At 45.8% G+C, this 13,245-nt stretch overlaps 1 protein-coding gene across 1 annotated transcript; it reads left to right on the forward strand.

Moving 5' to 3' along the window:
- The first annotated feature begins 279 nt into the window (after positions 1 to 279).
- On the forward strand, positions 280 to 12,583 carry POF1B (premature ovarian failure, 1B). Its single transcript, XM_017741725.1, has 15 exons — positions 280 to 317; positions 815 to 872; positions 1,270 to 1,371; positions 2,462 to 2,635; positions 3,596 to 3,726; positions 4,712 to 4,739; positions 5,579 to 5,653; positions 7,870 to 7,962; positions 8,623 to 8,736; positions 8,890 to 9,042; positions 9,154 to 9,264; positions 9,882 to 10,010; positions 10,294 to 10,367; positions 10,457 to 10,571; positions 11,621 to 12,583. The coding sequence occupies exons 1-15, from the start codon at positions 280 to 282 to the stop codon at positions 11,624 to 11,626; spliced, it is 1,401 nt and encodes a 466-aa protein (XP_017597214.1). The 3' UTR covers positions 11,627 to 12,583.
- The last annotated feature ends 662 nt before the right edge of the window (positions 12,584 to 13,245 follow it).

Raw genomic sequence — 13,245 nt, forward strand, 5'->3', positions numbered from 1 at the left:
GCAAACTGACAAATTGCCCAGTCCTTAGATTGGATTCAATGGGAACTCTGCTTGTTAGGGTAAAGGCCTGGATGTGAAGAGTTGAAGCAATGTGTGATTTGTTGGAACTGGTGGAGGACAGCATCTACAATTGCTTGTAGACAGTACTGGGGCAAAACCTGAAGAAATCTATTTGAAAACAAAGCTGCTGCCAGGGACAGATTTTTGTAATTTGAAAAGGTACATCTCATTTTTCCTTCAGGAATGTGCAGATGCTCTGTGTGGGCATCGTTCCCATAGATGGCAATTGTGGAGTTGTGTGAACTGGATGTGACCCAGTGGGTTGCTGGGTGGCTTCTCTGTCCACTTCTGAGTTTAAGCAAAATCCAAATTTTCATGCCTTAGTGAAACAAAAAGAATTGATGGTGTATCTCCATCTACACCACTGAGTTAGATGTGTAACATGAAAAACTGAAAGTAAAAGAGATGGACTGGAACAGGGACTGGATACAGGAAGCCTTATCCAGCTTTGATTTGTGCCTGTTCTGCTGCACTTACAGAAAATATGGACTAATTACCTCAGACCTGCAAAGAGGGGACTGAGAAAAACCCAACTCTTAAAATGCAGTGATGGGTTGTGTCTTGCCATGCTGCACATGGGCCAATTCCTTTGGGGTGGGAAGGCCCTGGGTTTAAAACATCTCCAGGTGATTGTGGCCAGTGGATCCCAAAGTATTTTCTGCCAATGTCCATAATCAGATTCCTTTGGGAATCTGTGAAGGCCTGAGCTCTGCCAGGAAAGGTGTTAGAGGTTGAAGTGCAGTAATCTCTGAAGCTTTTTCCCTTCCTTGCAGGGCACCATTCGCAGGATCATTATCGAGAACCCGGATCAGGTAGGGAAACTGTGTTGGAGTTCCCTCAGCTCCTTCCCCAGCTGCCTCCACGGGGCATGATAAACACTTTGAAAGCACACAGCTCACACCTCTGAGGGTGAGAGATGGAATTATGAGGGATTGAAAACACTGCAGAATGGCCGGTCAGGCTCCCACCTCTCAGCACCTAAGTCTTCATTAATATTGATTAACTACTAACTGCTTCTGCTGTATTTATTTCGCACAGTCCCTATGCAAGCACAGCCACTTTGTTTCCAAATGGACACGCACTCAAATGTACACATCCTAAAGGACATCTCACATGTCTTTAAATTACCTGGTTTTGGTCAAAATTACACTAATCCTGAGTTTGCTGTTTGACAAGATTTAAGGATGTTTTTATTTATGTGTTTTACAGGAGCCATTATCCCCTTTTCTTAGAGGGGCAAACTTCTGTCCTGGAAATAATGTCATCTATGAAAAGACAATAAGAAAATATGAGCTATTAAATCCCCTGCAAGTAAGCTGGGTGTTTGTATTATCTCTTGCAAAAAGAAAATTGAGGTGGTAGCAGGAAATTGATGTTTCTGGGTTGGTTTGGTTCTGGGTTTTTGTTGGGAGTAGCTGCCAATCTGAGAACTGCCTTGTTGTGATCTAGGACACATTCTCAGAGTAAATGAAACAATATTTAAGGAGAGCAGAAGGTGGAATGTTTGCCATATTTTTCCTGAGAATTTATTTACTTATTAACAATGAAAACTGCTTTGTATCTCTAATACTGTCAGTCTGTATCTGAATAGTGACTGTGAATTAGTTTCTTGCAGTAGCTTCACAACAGAACAACCAAGATAAATTTTTGGAAAAAAAAAGTTAAAAAGACAATTTTTTTTTTTTTACTGACTCTTGAAACAATATATATTTGGCAAACTTGTCTGAAATTTCATCTTAAAACTGGTGTTTTGTCAATAGCAAAAATATTGCTCCATTTTATTGCTCTGAAGTATTTCCAACAAGAAAAAAAAAATTGAAATTTAGCATATCTCAGAGTGATTTACCTGGGGGGTTTTTAACTTCATTTAAAAAACCAAAGTATTCATGGCACTCTGGATTTTAGACAGGTGAATTATCTGTGATGTCCAGTCTCTGAAGCGGAAAAAGGAAAAAAAAAGTAATTATAAGTAATAGCTTCTTTCTTTCTGCAGATGATGTGCAAAGAAAAGAATAAAAAATCATGGAAGTCCTGGAAACTATAGTTCTGGTTTTTGTTAAGTGGGGTATGTTTAGATTTAGGTCAAATCAGGAGTGTAGTTTTGAAGGAAATTTTCATGTGTAATGGGACATCCACCTTGGGAAAGGTGTCTCTCCTGTGCTTTTCACTGGCAGCTTCTAAAATTGGAGGAAAATGGTGAATTATGACCCTGGAGCATAAAAGTGTGAGGCAAACTCGCTTTCAGGTAGGAATAAAAAAAAAAAAAAATTATTTGGATTATTAAAACATCTGAAACCACCACCAGCCTTGCCAGTCACAGACACATTTCATTCGCTATTGAGGTTCATCTCCCACCCCATCCAGACGTGTCCAGCACTAACAAGTCCGGTTGTGTCCGCAGGAGAGGCAGTTCCAGGTGTGCCAGGCGGAGCAGTGCCCGCAGGGCCCGCCCGCCCTGCCGGTGCCGGTGACCCAGCAGTGCCAGCAGACACAGACGGGCAGCGCCTGCGAGCTGTGCCCGGGCAGCGACGAGAGCCGGGGACACGCCGTGAGGAGGAGCACGGCCCCCGAGCTGGTGAGAGCTTCTTGCTTTGTTCTTAGGCAGGGAGAAAACTCTGGGAAGGAAGGGTTTTATGTTTGTGCAGGTTTTGTTGGAACTCTCAGCACCACAGCCCTGGAACTAAGCAGGGTCGGTATGTCTGTCTGGAACTGTTCGAGGTTTTGTCATGTGCTGTTGAGGGGGGAAATGGCTCTTTGAGGTGTTGTATTTCTCGTTGTCACAGACCTGTGCTCAGGTGTGCACTGACTGAGATCAGCCCATGGTGTTTAACTGTGCTCAGTCTCGCTGGGTTGTTTGGTTTTGTTTTTCTTTACCCATCAACTCAGTCAGGTTCCACCTGTCAGTCTGTACACACAGACTGAGGGATGCACAGCTCTGCCTCGAGTTTGGGAGAAAACACACTTTGCTTTATAACCTCGACAAACATCAGCTCAGGATTCCTCTCCTCCTAGGCTGATCAACCAGGGCTTCAAATATATTTCAATTTGATGCAAAAGTTGTTGACACAGATTCACTGGAAGCACAAAAGGAACTTCCTGGTATAGCTGTAGCCTGTTAGTGCAGCTGGAGAGGGAGTGCAGCAGGTCCCTCCTGTGCACCCAGTTGGTGTTTGGGTGACAAACACCCTGGGGACCTCAGTGTCAGACCTGTGCAGAACCTTCCAGAGTCTGACACTCCCATCAAGCAGCTTGGGACACTCAGCTTGGGCTGATGTTCCTATAGAGCTGATGACAAATGATGGCACTGCTCTGGAAGCAGGACTTAGTGCCTGTTGTTCTAAAGGAAGTAATTCCTCTCTGTACAGTTTGTTGAAAGCCAGCAGACATGGAAGACTCACCACCAAGGAAAGTGTAAACAAATTGCAAATGTCTAAGAGCAGCCAGACCCAAGTCCATTCTACCTGTAGCATTCTCATGTTCAGCTTTCCTCCCGAAGAAGGGATCCTGTTCTGATCTCCTGCCTGTCTCCTGCCAGGTGAGCTGCCCCCAGGACAACCCCGAGCAGCTGGACTGTCGCTTCTTCGGGGAGCTGCTGGCCGAGCTGCACCGCAAGAGCACTGACCTGTACAGCTGTTTGCTGCAGCACGTGGAGAAGATTGGCACAAGGTATTGCCACTGGATCTGTCATGCCTGTGTCCCAGACATCCAGCACTGCACAGCTGACAGGGATGGTGGTGCTTGTGGATTAGTTGTACTCTTTCTTTTCTTCCTGACAGCTAGAATTGACTGGATGTTTTACACATTCATCTGATTTGCAAGTAACTGAGGACATAAAAATGCTGTGAGCCAAGGAAATTTATTGAATTTGATGCTTACGAATTGTGTCTCACACGTGTTGGTACACTTGAGCAAACAAGTACTTACAGCACATGCTGACATATATTTCATGATACAATTGCTGTGTCCTGAAGAAACAACCCAAATGTCCAAAGTTCCTCTGTCCCATTGAAATGTTGTTTCAACATGTGTTAATGGATTAGAGGACAGCCACCAGGCATAAAGCTCAGTCTCTACACCCAAATGAACATTAAGCATGTTTTCTGCAGACCATCTGTGGGAAGAAGTGAGATTCAGAGCCTGCACAACCTTCCCCCTTCCCTCCCAATCGCCCTCATTCTTCCCCCTCACTCCTGGTCTCGTCTGGTGCTTTCAAGGGTTACTGAATAAGGAAAGTGGTCCTGTAGCAGAGGGAAAAAGGGAATTTAACCACCACAAAAACCCTGACAGTGCCAAGTCAACACTTGGGGCAGGGTATTGCAGCAGAGTTGTGGGCAAACCATTATCCAGGCAATTAAGGGAGTAATTGGGTTAACTGACCATAATTTGGATAACTGCCCAAAGAACTGGGGACTGTCAGCCTGTGTTAGCTGTGCTGCTGTAGGACTCCGGTCTCCCCGGGAATTCCTTGCTGGAGTGGTGTTTAACAGTCACTGCCTGGCACCACAGAGGGAAGGTAATGACTCTTGAGCTGATAAAGGCCCTTCCTTGCTCTGTATTGTCCATCAATCTTTTAGTGGTGAATGTGGGCCTGAATCTTGAAAGTTCTCAAGCAGCTTTGTGTTAACAGATCCTTGGATTTTGTGTTTTACAGGAACCACGACATCGAGTTAACATGCCAGGTAAGGCCCAGGCTGTCCCCTGACACTGGTGGGGGGGTTCAAGCAAATTAGCCAAGCCAGTTGCAATGAAGGAGGCTGGTCTTTGTTAGTTAATGGCTCCTGCTTGGCAAAAAACATTCAGAGCCTGAAACCTACTGCCAGGCAGGTATAAATGTGATAATACTGAAAGGAAACTTGAAGAATTCGCATTATTCCAGTATGAGAGTCAAATTTTGGAAGTCTCTCCTGCCAATATGTCTCTCCTGCCAATAACGGTTTCACTGGAAAATGACTTGCACAGGTACCTGTATTTTCAGAATGTTTTTTTTGCAAGGGCTCCATCACTCCCTGGCCTGTGAGTGCTGCTGAGCAGCAGGTGCTGCACCTTTGAAGGCATTCAGTGTGAATGGGGCAGAAATACCTGTTCAGGGCTCACTTGAAGGAAGCAAATGCCACTGAATCCTGGCAGCATCTCCTGTTGGTCATCTGGGGTTTACTGGCAGCCCATTCACTGGTCAGAAACACAAGGCATTTCCCCACCATGAACTGCTGGGAGTTGTAGCATCAGCTGTTAATCCCTGAGAGAGGATTGGTTTGAATACTGCTTTTAAAATAAATTTTAAATTTAAGGATTTGAATATATGCTTCATGTATCACTTCATCTCACTTTGTACATGCCTCACATATAAAAGACTTTGGAAGTTTTCTGGATAGACTTTGATCTATTTTTGTTCTTATTTGCCTTGTACTGAGGATGTTTTTCATAGCAGAGCTGTGTAATTAATGAAGAAACCACATTGCTATCTACCAGGCAAAATTCTTGATCAAGATGTCTCCCCTTTCCTCCCTTCTTTGCTTAGACTGAAGATATTGAGGAATTAATTCCCAAAGGACTGTCTGAGGCAACAAAGCAGCAGATTCGTTATCTCCTCCAGGTATGGGAGCGTGGCAGCCTGTAGGAACTGGGTGCAGTAGGAGTTGGCTCACAAGGAGATGGGACTTGGTACATCACACACTTCACTCTGCATTCCCTCATTCCACTGTTTCTACAGTAAAGGGGGTGGAATGGTGGTGTTAAGGGAAGTGCCAGCTGGACCCACAGTCCACTTGTGTCTTTTAAACTGAGCTTTACTGGGGCTTTCCTGCAGTTTCACTGGAAACTCTTGGCTTTAGACCACTGAGAGAACAGAGACCTTTCATCTTTCTGTTTTGTGTATTAAGGCTTTACTTTAAAAGCCAAACACAAATAGGAGGTGCTAAAAACAGAAGCAGAGCCTGAATCCCATGTGCACACAGCCCAACCCCATGGCTGGGCACGGAGCAGGCAGGGAGGGGTGGGGAGGGAGCTGGAGAACCAGACAGGAGGACAAAACCCTTTACACCTGAACCACAGCAGCAATGGTTCTGTTTGTTGCCAGATGCCAAAAGCACAGCTCAGCACTCAGAGCTGCCTTTGCCAGGCAGGAGTGTCAGAGCAGGATCCAGGGCAGCCTCAGCAGCAGCGTCCTGATCTGGGCTCCCTCAGGTAGGGGGAGGGTGATCCTACCAGGGAGCTGCACCTTGGAATTACTTCCTGGTAAAAAAAAAAAGTCCATTGGAATGGAGTTGTGAAGGAGCAGCCTGGACTGAGTTTGCAGCTGCCCTGCTCTGACCTCCCCAGTCCCTTCCACCTGGACTTATTCTGTGCTTCTCTTACAAGGAAGATGGACATCAACCCCCAAATATTCCATGGCCTCACGCTGGCACACTGTCCCAGGAGGCTGGTTCAGCTCCAGGTGAAAAAGCTGGAACAGGCATTTCCTGTTGTCTATGTGTCCAGCTGGTTTTACACCCACACAGCTGTGATTAAAAAATGCAGCCAAAATGGTTTTTGGGGAACCAGGTGTTTTCAGGATACACCCCGAGTGTTCCCAGACCCCTTGGCCACTGGGACAGAGCTGGGAGGGAAGGGTTTGCACAGCCCAGGATCCCAAGTTGGGAATGCCCAGAGGCTCCTCTAAGGACACAGAGAATTCCACAGGAAAAGCACATGGCACCTCTGGGCTTTAGCAACCTCTAGCATGAAGCGATTGCTGAGTGGGGTTTTCCGTACACTTTTATAGTCTAAATTTCAACCATTTGACTCAATTCCTTCTTTCAAACTACCCTGTAGTGTATTACACAACAAAACCAACAAAACCATACAGCAAAAGTGAAATTCCACTTTAATTATAGAACAAACAAAAAGTTGAGTTACACTAGGAATGAAGGCTCAGTCACACCACAGCACCAGTGGGGATAAAAAACTGGGCAAGGGCCAATCCCCATACGGATAGAGAGCTCATTCTTCCAAGTTAAGGGAACATGCAGGAGGATTTCACTTTTGTCCAGACAGTAAAAAACCACAGTTTTTGCACAGAATATTCAGCCCTTCCAGGAGAGTCACAACTTGAGGAGTTATTTTGTGTCCTTTCAAAGTCTATTCTTCTTCTTTTAAATATTATAAATGTATCATGAAATGCAGCAATTTATGCTTTCACCTGAATCAATACATGGCTATTAGAGACATTGAAATTAACATTCCAAAGGAGAAAAGTGTTGGGCTGTGGTCACTTCTGGTTTTCTCTTTCATCCAGGTGATTCCTTTCATCTTTGGGATCTTTTTCCTTTTAAAGGGAGGAGTTGGCTGTATGAGCTTTTTCAATTTACATTTTTAAAAATGTTAATTAAGTTCCCTCACCCTTGAGCCCAAAGCTTTGCCAGATCTCAAACATGACTCATTCCCCTTTTCAGGCAGGGCAGCAATTTCTAAAAATCAGTGTAAACACAAAGCTTTGAAAGCTCACACAGTAATTGTGCAATATTAACAATTTATTTTTCACTTTATTGGTGTACAAAGGCGCAGTTCCTTACTCTGTTGTTCCTTCCACGTTAACAACGTTTTCCTGTGTTACAAGCAGAAATTGAACAGTGGCATTTGCAGAACAATGAAAATGCAATGAAGTGCAATGAAAATGTTTCTTGTAGAAACTGTGGGCACTTCAAAGGATGTGCAATGGTTTTAGAAGTTATGTCAGCTGTAAAGCAGTTTCTGTTCTACCTCTTGTCAGGCATATTGTAAACAAAGCTGCCTAATTAATCCCAATTACCCTTTCAATTTCTCCCCTCCCAGATGAGAGTGACATCGGACAAATCCCTGAGACTTGTGCTTTCCACGTTCAAGAATCTGCGTGAGGAGCTCTGCCATTTGCAGGATGACCTGGGGGTGAGTCCTGTTCCTCACTGCCCACGGCTCATCCAGCTGTTCCCAGCTGGCAGCAGGAGCCCAGGGCTGGCATTGCAGGCTGTGGCTGTGCTGATGGCAGTGGCTGCTCTGTCAGTGCCTCGGGGGGCCTGGATGGCCACGGGTGGCTTGGGCAGCTCCAGGGGTTCTCTGGGCTTCAGCCATCCCAGCTCTGTGGCTGTGGATGCAGGCAGCAGATCATTCCTGTTGGGGAAGCAGCAGTGTTTCTCACACCAGCCCAAGTGCTGGCACTGCTGGGAATCTCACAGCATTGTCCTGGAAAAGGCAAAGTTGAGGGAGAAGGAGTTTGAACTTGAGCCCAGAACAAGGAGTCTGTGCAGTAGGCTTAGTTTTGTGGTGGGTTTTGTTTGTTTGGGGTTTTTTTTGTTGCCTTCTATTTAAATTGTTTCTGGGACAGACTGGAAGGGCAGTGTCCGGGATCCCGGCACTCACCACCCAGCACAAAGCCACAGGCACTACAGTGTGTGCTGTGTACCTCAACCCCAGACTTTCAAGAAAGTTGAGCATTCTGTTGATTGTAAAACATCCCTTTACTAAAAACTGCATGTGTTGTACTTTATGGGAAGAGTTTACTGAAAAATTGCAGCTTTTGACTGTGAGCTTTTGACTTTTGTCCTGCAGAAGCTGGAAACAGACAATGTCTTGCTGAAGAAGGATTTGGCTTTTAAGGATTCTCAAGTAAAAGAATATGAAACAATGTTGGCTTCTCTGAGGGAGAACAATCGTCAGCAGCAGGTGAATCTAGACCTTTTCAGTGTCATTCCAGGCAGCCAAAAGAGGGGCAGTTTGCTGACTTTTGGGTACTCTGAGTAACTGCTGCCTGCTGTGTGTATGATGCTGTTGCTCCCCTGGGGAATTCCATGTGCTCATTCCCCCTGTACTTTCCAGCAAGGGCTCAGGGACAGCACTGCCAAATGCCGCTCCCTGGAGGAACAGCTCCTGTCCCTGCGGCTCAGTGAGGGGGACAAGGACTGCCAGCTGAAGGAGCTGGAGTACAGCAAGAGGGCCCTGGAGCAGGAGATCCAGAGCCTCAAGCTGCAGGTGAGGGCTCACCTGGCTGGGTGCAGTCTGGGTCCCAGACTTGAAGGGATCAGTGCAGGAAAACTAATGATGAAAACTCTTTGTAAAATAAAAACTGGTTCTTTGCTGCAGAGCTGCTCCAGCCCAACCCTGCAGACCACGACGGACGAGCTCTCCAGCCGCTACGTGGAGATGATCAACAACCTGAGGGAGGACAAGGACAGGGAGATCCGCAGCCTCAGGGTAAGGGGCGCTGCTGGCACTGGCTGTGTGCAGGGACAGCTGCTCTTGCAGTTACAACAGCAGAGATCTACCGCAAGCACTTTTTGGGTGTCTTTGGGTTCTGCAGTTACTTAACTCATAGACAGTGGTGATGGCTCAAAACCTTTACAGTAGAACAGAAAACTGTGATTTTAAAAACACCCCAACAGTTCTTCACATGAAGAAACTAGGGATCAATCTGATTAGCAGGCTGTCCTAAAGGGATATTTCACGTGTCCTGGTAACATAAGAAATTAGTCAAAAGATGCTCAATAGGAAACAAAAATAAATCTCAGTGACAGCTGTATGTAGGAAATGTCTCTCATAGAAATCAGTAATAAAAGTGTCTGGAAGCCAATTCAACTGGTTTAGTGTTGGTTTAGCTTTACAGAGTTATAAAAGAATTAAATTAATACTGGGTAGAATTCAGTCCAATTAGCACTTTCTGAATTTACTGTGTGGCTCAGCTTCCTGATCTGAAAATGCCTGGGTCTCACTGTTGATGGTGTTAATGAAATGCCAGCCCCGGAGCCCGGGTGGGTGCTGAGGGGCCCTGCCCAGAGCCCCCCACACCTGAGAGCTCCTGCCTTGTTCTGCAGTCTCAGCTGTGCCAGTTCCAGCAGGACATAACCAGGAGAGAGGGGAGCAACAGTGACTTGCAAATGAGGCTGCACGAACTGACATCGCTGCTGGAGGACAAAGAGGCTTTTATTAAACAACAGCAAGAGGTAAAATAATTCAAGTTATTTCTCTTCTAAGGGTTTTTGTGTTTAAACTTCTATGTACTGTGCAGGTGAAACCTTACCAGGAAGTCCTTTGTCCTCTCCTGGCTCAGGAATAGGGGCTAGGATTTGTTTTAACTGAATGCTGTTCCTCTGCCAGCCTTCTGGAAGAACAGATTTTCAGACTGTTCTTTGAGATGAAGTTTTGCAAATATTTTGTTGTGACTTTATTGAATTGATACTTCAGAAAACATTACTTCAAATCAATGTTTGCTTTTGGTTTTCTCAGGAGCTCTTCAGACTGAAGCACGAGAAATTATCCGGCAGTCAGTCCCCTGGGGTGACAGCCATCATCACTAAAAAGTAATGTGTTATTCACCTTTCTTAAAAACACATCCTTTGGGATTTCCTTTATTTAGGCTCTGTTAAGCAACCTGTTCAACTCTCTGCAGGTATAGGAATCAGTATCCTATTCTGGGTCTCCTGTCTGATGACTACAAGGTCACATCACCTGTCAATAAATCACAAACGATTGTAATTGAGAGGACTGGAGAGATCTGGAAACATGTGAGTTTACCTGGAGATGGACTGTTCCCTCTGCACTCCCTAAGCGTTCAATTTAACTTCAAAGCAAGTATTTCCCAAACTGAGAGCTCAGGGATGCCCTCGTGGTAATTTAACTCGCTGCAAAAAGCAAAGTGACTGACTGCAGCCAGGGAAGTGTCCTGGCTCTTGCGAGCAGGCAGTAATTGGTGGGTGTGGTACAAATAAAACCTTTTGTTGTTTTCTCTGGCACGTAATTGCCCTGAACAAAAGCAGCAGCGTTGCCCTAACACCGGCCCTGGGGTGTTGCTGTACTGGGCAGGGAGGCAGGGACTGTGTCCTGCTGTGCTCTCAGGTGAGGAGGGATTTGGGAGGGCTGTGCTCCCTCTGCATTAGGAGCATTAATGACTCCAAGCTATTACTAAAACATACGAAGCAGCACATCCCTGAAACTCACCTTGAGCTATGGCAGTGACTAACCCAGGAATGCAGAAGAGTGGTGACATTTTAAGGAGTGATTCAGAATAAAAATAGAAAACAGGGCTGCAGAAGCTATTTCTGTTACAGGCAGTGGCTTGTGGTGCCAAGTTTGGCTACAAGGAAAAGGCTGGAGAAATAGCAGGGTGGCCAGGCAGGGGTGGTGTTGGCTGCAGGCACAAGGTCACAGCAGCACCTGGACACAACCAAGGGGGCGACACAGCCAGGAGACAGTTTTGTGACAGCCTGAGCAGATGCAGGTAGCACATCTGGCCTGCTCCCCAAGGGGACCTTGCCTGCAGCAGGATTAGGAAAGTAGAAAGTGCAGGTCACTGGCAAAGAGCAGAGTTTTATTACTGAGCCCTAAAACTCACCCAGGTGCATTGCAACCTAGTGAAATGTCAAGCAATTAAACATCAATAGAGAAATTAAAAAGTGAAGTGTTTGGTACAGAGGAAAGGCTCACTGGTCCCCTTGGACCCTTCACAAGAGAAAACAAGTAGGTAATTAAATGAGATGCTTTACAGGAGGTAGTTTTGTTTCATAACAGAAACAGGTTTATGTATTTCTTCTAACAAGTTGCTTGTTTCTTTTAGGAATGAAAGAAACCTCTGAGCTCCAAGGAGTTCACAACCACTGAAACTGCTTTACTTTCTGCTCTTCTGCATCCAAAAAAAGGTTCAGTCTGATAGTGAGGAAGGCTGAGAAAACATTAAGGACTCACTTTTCCCTCGGCAGAATGGGATGCCATCCCTCTGTGGACTTCAGCTGTTCTTGACTAACTCCTGTTCTTCAGCCAGTCCTGAGGCAGTCTAGGAGACAAAAGGAAGACACCTGAAACCTTTTCCTCCTTGTAGCCATGTTCTGTGTCCACATGCTGAGAGTGGGAATGACCCCGATGTCAGTCCCACCCCTCCCACGGCTGCTTTCAGTGCAGAGTCATGGGCTGCATGGAAACTTCAAAAATACCTCACTGGGACCTGCTCCTTACCTTACACCTGCCTCTGTCTGGGAAGCTCGGACACAAAGGACAAAACTTACAGCAAACCCAGCTTCTGACCTGGCAAATGCCAGCAGGACCCAGTTCAGTGAAGGCTGGGCAAAGGCTCATTTTAGAGAATGTTTCTGACCTCAGAGGTGATGTGTTCTCAGCCCCAAACCAGCTGTAAGTATTTATTTGCTGTGCTTCAAATTTTCAACAACTTGGCATATTTTTATATAGAAGAACTTTGAGCTATTTTCATTCATGGACTAAATTTCCTTATCAGACCAACCTGCCACTTACAATTTCTGCTCCTTGCAGGACCACAGAAATTCTTTCAAACTGATTTGGTGTTCATGATACAGCAGTTGTCTGAGCAACACAGCACAGAGAATCACAGGGAAAGTTTGAATGCTGCAATCCAAAGGTGCTCTTTTATCGTGGGGTTCTTGCTTTGCTTTCCTGCTGCAGCCATGTAGTTCTGTTCCCAGATACTATAGACCCTAGGCAACGTTTAATGGGGAAAAAATGCTGGAGACTATGTGTAACCATGAAATAAAGCCAAGTTTAACTCTCTGGGTCATTGTCTGTCTGTCCTGGAACCATGTTGTGTGAGGGGGGAGCAAGTGGTGTCTTGTTCCTCTCTATGAATCTTCACAAGTGAAGGATGAGGGCTGCGTCCCTTTTCTGGCTGCTGCCCCCAGTCCTCCATCAGGTAATGCTGGATGTCCAGCTGGCCTTGTGCTCTTCAGGACTGGGCAAAGAGCCACAACTAAAACCTGCTGCTGCTCTTTGAGTGTGTCCAGGCTGAGAGGGGCCTGCACTTTCACCTGCCTGGGCCACCCCTTCAGCCTGGCTTTACAAGAACAGGCTTTAATTGAATACCCTCATTTGAACAAGGAGTGCCTTGCCCCTCTGAATTCAGTAAGTATTCTAGAACAGATTCTAAAGCAACCCCTCTTTCTGCAGAGCAGTGACTAAAAGGTACATCTACACTCAGAGTTACTGTGCTCCTGCCACGGGACAGGGTCAGCGTAATAAATGATTTCAGTTACATTACACTGTCAGCAAAAGACTTTTCACCTTTGCTGATCTTAACCAAAACAAAACCTAACAGCACCATGTTTGTTTAATGCCATCAGAGTTACCTGTGCAGGTGTCTGGGTGCAGGTGCTCCTTGTGCTCCCACCAGGACTGGGTGTTTCCCACAGCTCAGACGAAGCTACAAAGAGCAGGAAT

The sequence above is a fragment of the Corvus brachyrhynchos genome, unplaced genomic scaffold, assembly GCF_000691975.1.
Source record: "Corvus brachyrhynchos isolate BGI_N302 unplaced genomic scaffold, ASM69197v1 scaffold220, whole genome shotgun sequence".
Classification (NCBI taxonomy): Eukaryota; Metazoa; Chordata; class Aves; order Passeriformes; family Corvidae; genus Corvus; species Corvus brachyrhynchos.